This window comes from Cajanus cajan, chromosome 10, assembly GCF_000230855.2.
Source record: "Cajanus cajan strain Asha chromosome 10, NIPB_CcT2T_4, whole genome shotgun sequence".
In the NCBI taxonomy this organism is placed as follows: Eukaryota; Viridiplantae; Streptophyta; class Magnoliopsida; order Fabales; family Fabaceae; genus Cajanus; species Cajanus cajan.
Window position 1 is genome coordinate 45,386,423 of NC_138526.1, and position 7,684 is coordinate 45,394,106.

The 7,684-nt window shown below is 25.5% G+C and overlaps 1 protein-coding gene across 1 annotated transcript; it reads right to left on the reverse strand.

Moving 5' to 3' along the window:
* Positions 1-1,097: 1,097 nt before the first annotated feature.
* On the reverse strand, positions 1,098-3,644 carry LOC145952870 (uncharacterized). The gene is made up of 4 exons (XM_083065936.1): positions 3,514-3,644; positions 3,280-3,420; positions 1,668-1,754; positions 1,098-1,444 (listed from the first exon to the last, which is right to left on the reverse strand). Exons 1-4 carry the CDS (start codon positions 3,604-3,606, stop codon positions 1,328-1,330), a joined length of 438 nt encoding a protein of 145 aa, XP_082922062.1. The 5' UTR covers positions 3,607-3,644; the 3' UTR covers positions 1,098-1,327.
* Positions 3,645-7,684: the final 4,040 nt, after the last annotated feature.

The window sequence follows — 7,684 nt, forward strand, 5'->3', positions numbered from 1 at the left end:
AAAAAAATTAAAATTACCTACTAAAATAGGTGAAAAATAAAGATAAGACAAGATAGTGCATGTGAAAATTGAAAAGAAAAGAAAGAAAAAGTGAAAAAAGAAAAATATTTTAAGAATTTAATTTTCTTTTTCAAAAAAGAAAGGAGGTGTACTTATTAAAATATATATATATATATATATATATATATATATATATATATATATATCATATTCCAAAACTTGATGAGCCAAGTAATATTTGAAGAGTCCATGAGTCATAGGCTCAGCCACAAATTTATGTAGTAATAAAAAAATAAAGGCGGGCCAATAATAAATAATTTCAAAAATTAAAAAGCCTGTGCTAGCCCTCTTTTGATACGAAACAAGATGCTATAAAATTAAGGGAGTTGCTACGGTACCTTCAAAGATTGAGAAATTTTAATATATTCTTTCTGTAAACTTATAAAAATTTTAAAAATAAATAATTTAATTATAAAATAAATAATCTAAATTATATTTATAAAATGGAAAGTAAGATAAAATTATAGAGATTAAAATTATAAGATTTTAATAATGTTATAAAACATTAAAAAAATTATTAAAATTGCAATATAAAAATTCAAAAATTTAAGATAAAATACAAAAATATATTTAAAAAATTATTAAAATTAAAATATAGAAATTTAAAATTTTTAAGTGAAAAGACAAAAAATATACTTAAAAAATTATTAAAATTAAACTATTTAAATACATAATAATATTATTACAAATAAAATTAGAATATATAAAATAAAAATAAAATGACTAAAGTTACCGCTTCATGAGTTAAAACACGGATCACCATCTTAGCCGTACAATAAAAACGAAATCAACGGTTCATTTTTATCCTTTTCGCCAAATTGTTTTGATTTCCCGCTTCTTTTCATTGTCTTAGGTTTTTCACTTTGAGTGGCGTTCAAAAACTCTTCCTGATAAATTTGATACTTTTGTTGGTGTAGGTTTCTGATCAAATTTGGAAGCAAAATTCTGGTTCAGAACATCAGCAGGAAAATCTGGGGCTTTATTGACAGAAGAACTTGTTGAAGTTTAATGAATATGCACAAATAACGTACTGAATATGTGAAGAGATTGCATCCTTTTATTCAATCATACGAAAATGGCTTTATAAGCCTTATATACTTGACTCTCAAAACAGAATAATAATAAAACAAAAACCACCATGGTAGCAATCTAGGCGTAAACTAAGCAACTAACCATACCCAATCAATCCTATAAAATAGGACTGTTTATTGACACATAACTAACCATACCCAATCAGTCCTATAAAATAGGACTATTTATTGACACGTTAAAAATAACTAACAGAACTATCTGAATCAGAAGAAGAGGGACTAGTGGTGCTCTCCATATCATTTGAAGTACTGGCACGGAAAGAGGGTCGACGAAGTCTTATAAACTGCACAACCTGCAGTTAATTGTGAAAGAGATAGTTATACATTAAGCATTTAAAATTTGTAGATAAGAAATCCTTCTTGTTTTGCACTGCTTTGAGAACTTACAGCAATGTAATGTAAACTTCTATTATGTTGTACATTATTATAATTTACATTCCAGGATTGTCTTCTTATTATGCAATACATCAAAGACTGGTGCATGCCAAATTTTTTTTATATATATATGCATCTTACCATTTGAATTAGAATCTCCAAGTCGTTGTTCATTTCTAAAAGTGTTGTACGATTCCTCAGGAAATTGTCTTCTAACTTAATAATCCTCTGGTTTGAATAACAGAGAGAGTAATGAGTTAATTAAGATAAAACAGAAAATGACACAATCATACAAATTATAATCTTCAATAACAAGTGTAAATCAGTATTAACTCGTCTATTGTAGGAAGATTATAAGTATCTTGTTCTACAGCCAAGTTGTTTAACTGAGGATAACAAAAGGCATGACAAAGGTATCCAAAACATTACGAAAGTAAAAGTACATTTGCAACTAATATTCAGAAATGATGGAACTAACAAAAATTGCAAAAAAGAAAATGGCAAAAAAGGTAGCCAGAAAGTAGAACTAGAACATAACAATACAATTCTGCAAGTACAATTAATCAAGTACAATAATATACACAGTAAAATTTACTATTAATTATCCTAGATTCAGTTAAAATCAAGGTTGCAGAATGATAGCAAGCTGGAAAAATGTCTGATAAGTCATCATATTCATTCATGAGAACCCCATTTGCTCAACTTAACTTGAGTCAAAGCAGTCGGATTTATAATGCACTTTTATTAGGAAAAAAAATATATTAAAATTGCATAGTTGAACTACTAAGATCAGCTTTATGGCAAAAGTTAGAATAATATATATGAAGTTATAAATTTTAATGTTTGTATGACTATTATACACACAAAAAATAAATCAAAATCACATAGCCTTAGAAAAACCTTCCAAAAATCACTTTTTCAAAAGACCTAAAAGGAAAAACCTCAAACACGTCACTTCTTGTACATGGCTTAAAAAAGTGAACATTTATAGAAAGTACATGTCATATGCAACCAAATGTGGACACCACTCAAAATTGAGGTTATAAAAATCAAATTAAACCGCTTGAAACTAGTATTAAATCTAATTATAATGATGGTGACATATTTAAATATAAGACTCTGCATGCTATTAAACAAATTTATAAAAAATAAAATAAAAAATCAATCAAATCGAAAAAAGAAAGAAAAAAAAACATTTTTCTATTACAATTCAGTTCAGTTCTGATTTTTTTAATTCATATTGTTAACATTGAACTGCATCTTTACTATATTTATATCATTATGTAATAGTATTTCGAACATTTGATAATGATAATATGTATTAGATATTTTGGTTATATCAAGTTATGGATGGACGTTATTAAGAATATATGATTAGTAGACTATGAATAACCTATAATACAGTTTTTTTATAAGAAGTTTGTGATGTAGTTCTTTTTTTTTTTTATTATTATTGAAACATGTAATGTAGATATTATCAAATAATGCTTGTGGTCTTTCAATTGCTCTATAACTCTATTGCTTGTAGTTATGTGAGTATAATTTTCAAGGACTGATCATAGTATTAAATTTTGTTTTGTTTTAATGGTGTCAAATTGAAAACAAAATTATCATCCAATTACTTAAAACAAATAAATAAATAAATAAATTCGTAAGCCATATAAAAAATGAACTCAAATTTTTAAAAACCACCAAACAATCCTAACGCAAGCACCCAGGACAGTAACAAAGACGAGTCTGAAAAAAACAGTACCTGGATATCAGCAGAAGATGTAACACTGGAAGCCCAATCTGACATGTCAGACATCCTTCGCTCCTCTTGATCTTCGTTAGAGAAGGGAGTCTTATACTGTAGCTCCTCACTTGCACCAGAGCTTCTTCCAACAGAGGCACACTACAAAGAGAGCCAAGGGAACACATAGTAAACATATACTTAGAGCATTACGATTGCACACCACCAACAGTAAGCACCAACCAAAATTCTCACCATTAATTCACCAAAGTATGCGGAGTGCTGTTCACAATACCAACAACCACAATCAACCCCAAATATTTTTCTTTCAAATATATGTCCTTTCATTACTCTATTCTCTTATATATAATGTTTTTTTTTTAATATAGAAGGATATTTTATATATTAAAATATTAATGGTCAATCTTTTAAAATAGAAAAAAAATCTTAATTTTTATTATTTAATAGTCAAAATATATATATACTTAATATTATATATAGTAGTGTAAAAGAGACACTATTTTTATTTTAAATAAATAGTAAAAATAATTTATTTCAAATATCATTGAATAATCAATGATTATAAATTTTGAACTATTTTAATAAGTTATAAAGATAAATTTCAATTAAAAAAAATATTATTTAAAAAATATGTGTTAATTGACAAGATTTTCAATATAAAAGGTGAGGTATAATATATACAACTAAGGAGGTGTATTAGATTAGGATTTTAAAAGATTTTTTTAGTTAAAAAAAATCCTGCAGATTTTAAAAGACTTTGCAGAATTTTCATGACTTTTAAGATTTGACAGGATTCTACATGACTTAAAATCAGGATTTTAATGGATTCTGCAAGATTTTTAAATCAAAATTTTAATGAATTTTATGGGATTTTGTAGAATTTTCGTGGATTTTTTACATTTGATAAAATTTCAAAAAAAAAAATCATACATTCAAATTTAAAAAGAGTCAAAGACAAAAATAATAATAAAAATAACAATAGCTAGATAAATATTAATAATAATAATCTTCATAATATCTTATCCTCTTAAATAACATTCACCCACATATCCATAGCTATACTAGTCCTCCAAGCATTAACGTTTTCTCGCTCTTACTCCTGAATTTGAATAATAGGCTCAAAAATATGATATTCATTAACGGGTAATGTTGAAGATGAAAGTTCATCCATCGCTTCAATTGAAAATTCATCATAACGAAATTCTTTATGTAGAAAGTTATGAAATGCTGCACATACTAACAAAAGTTCTACTTGTGTTTTAAATAAAAATGGAGGCGTTGACTTAAAAATTGTGAACCTTAGTTTAAAAATATCAAATATTCTCTCGATCACATTCCTTAAAAACGCATGACGAAGATTGAACAATTCTTTTTCATTTTCAGGGTATTACCCTAACCTGCAAAATCTTGTAGATAACATTTTAACAATATTTCCTTTTTTTAAAAATAATTTAATGAAGGCATAAACCCTAAATCCTAAAAAATTAGATACTGCAATGTCTTATTTTAATTTTTTTTAATATAAAAAATTCTAATTTCACAATATAAAAAAAATTCATATTAAAAAAATAAAATATTTGTTGAGTCATAAAAGGAGGAGGGATAAGAATAACAAACTCAAGGGAAGGAGAGAGATTGCAATTATTATATATAATATTATTGTTCGAGTTAATTATTTTTTTTAAGTTCTTTATCTAATATTAATCTAGTTTAAAATTAATAAATAATAGTTTTGATTAATAAGAAAGATTAAATTTTAAATAAATTAACCATCTAATTTATTATTTAATGTATTTTTATACAATAAATATAAATATACAAGCACTTTTATTTTTTATTTCCTTCTTAAAATGTTTTTCTCTTTTCTTAATACACTAGTAAAGCTAAATTTGATATTTTAATATTGTAAAATTTATTGATTTATTGTATGAAAAATATATGTATATATATATATATATATATATATATATATATATATATATATATATATATACTATGATTTTCATCTGATAAATATAAATTTTATTGTTAAATATACTTTTTATCTAATAAATATAAATGTTCAATATAAAATCAATTAATATATTAAATGATATATCATAATATTATGTTGTTTATTTTATATAGTATGTTTATATTTATGGTATAAAATATATTAAATAATAAAAAATATAATTAATTTACTGAAAAGTATTTTTAATAAAAATAATATCTATTAAAAAATTAAACTAGATTAATATTAGATCAGGAATTTACAAAACTAATTGACTCAAACATGAATGTTATATATAACTAGAGTAGATACCCATATGATATCGAGAATATTTTGGTAACTTGTACAATATAACTTTTCAAAGAACTGATCGATTCAGTTCAATTTTTGGTTCAGTCAGTTGAAACTGAATCGAAATCGATCAAATCGTAGTGCTTCCTGTGCCTATGTCTACATGCATGAGTGTAAGTTAAACTCTTGGTCTCTCACTCTCATTCCCAAATTAGAAGTCTTCTCTACTAGTGTCACCTCTCTCACTCTAACCTAAGTGTCCTCTTTTGCCTGTCTGTCGTTCTCTTCCTTTCACCTGAGTGCCCTTCTCAACTGTTCTCTCTCTCTGGCCTCTACACCTTCGCCCATCGCTACCTCTTTGTTTGCTTCTTTCTCACCTGATGCCCTGCTCTGTTGTTCTTTGCTTCTACACCTTTGTGTGATTGTGTTGTATTGTCGCCTATGTGGAGAGTGAAAGTCTCTTTTGAAAACTTGGACTTATGATATGATTCATCACTTAATTAACTATTTTATTTCTATATGTTTGGAATGTATATTTAAACTAAAATTATATATATATATATATATATATATATATATTTCTTTTTTTAAATTTTGCAGGATTTATTATGAATTAAAAGCTCCGAAATGATTTATTGAAATATGTTATTTTTATTGTTATCATTTTAATTTTCTATATCGAACATTAATTAATTTGTTGTTATTTGAAAGATAGTTTTATTTTATTTAGAATGTATATATAATTTTTTTTATCAGCCAACAAAAGACTACGATATTAAGAAATGCACCAGAGTGTACAATTATGTACATAGATAATATTATTTAGAATGTATAATATTATAATAGTTAAGACATAATTATGACATTTGATATAATGTATTATTTGATGGTTTATGACCTCGTGTAGTATTATGTAATTATGCTTATATAGAAAATAAATGTGAAAAAATGACAAAAATTGAATTGAACTAAACCGCAAACTATTGATTCAGTTCGGTTTAGATATTATTAAAAACAAAAATTGAACCAATCGAATTTCACATATTTTTGTTATTCAATTTATGTGACTTTTTAGTTAAAAAACGAACCAAACCACAAACAATCTTAGTCTAAGACCTATCTAATACAACTCCCAAAAGATAGACAAATTGTTAAGTTATTGTTCATGATTAATCAAGTCTCTTAGTCCAATAGTTGTAAGGCCTAGCCTAAGATATGAATAGTTGACATCGTGATTCTAAGTTTAGTTTCCATACATATTAATATAATGTTTGGTCAACGAAAATTACATCTCACAAACATATATAAATCAATTCTTAATTGTCAATTTTAAAATACTATATGAATTATGGCTATGAAAAAAAAAAAGTTATTTGTTTATGATCTCAATGAGTATTAAGTTGTAGATATACATTATATGAGTGTTTTTTTATCAACATTTTATACATTAATCCTGTCCAAACCATCAAATTAAAATTAGACTAAACTTTTGTTGCAGTGTAAGTTTACTAAATTTCTGCATTTTTGTTTTTAGTACTTATAGGGAAAATGTTTATAATATGAAATATTGAACTCAAATCGGTGTGAATAGGGATGGCAATGGGGCCCCATGGGGGCGGGTAATAGTAAACCCGCCCCTGCCCCGCTGAATGAAAATTGGCCCCATACCCACCCCATATCCGCGCAGGTATCCATTAAGCGGGTATCCATAAATTTCTTGAATACCCACGGATATCCACGGATATCCATGGATATTTATAAATTTTTTAAGAAATTAAAAAAATTATATTACAAGTAATTTTAAGTTTATATTTTAATGTCATTGAAATATTAAAAATAAAAATTCAAGATTAATTTTAAACTTTTATTTAACGTTAATTTTGTTGAAATAATAATAAAAATTCAAGATAATCAATAACTTAAAATACATCAATCTCACAAGTAAGTTAAAGTCTCATCACAAAGCTACAATAATTCAATCTCATAATTCCAAATGAAAGTAAATAACTTAAAATACATAAATCTTATTGGTCCAATCAAAACTAGAAAATTAATTAAATTACATCCAACATAATTCTATAAAATGCTTAACACATGTCGGTAACTTCATCAACCTCACTT

Bases quoted from the DNA above. Each gene is read 5' to 3' on its own strand.
- LOC145952870 (XM_083065936.1), bottom strand. From the start codon at position 3,606: ATGAAAGGACATATATTTGAAAGAAAAATATTTGGGGTTGATTGTGGT. The intron at 1,755-3,279 runs GTACTGTTTTTT...TATTCAAACCAG, and splicing joins CATCTTCTGCTGATATCCAG to AGGATTATTAAGTTAGAAGA. The intron at 1,445-1,667 runs GTAAGATGCATA...AATTAACTGCAG, and splicing joins TGGAGATTCTAATTCAAATG to GTTGTGCAGTTTATAAGACT.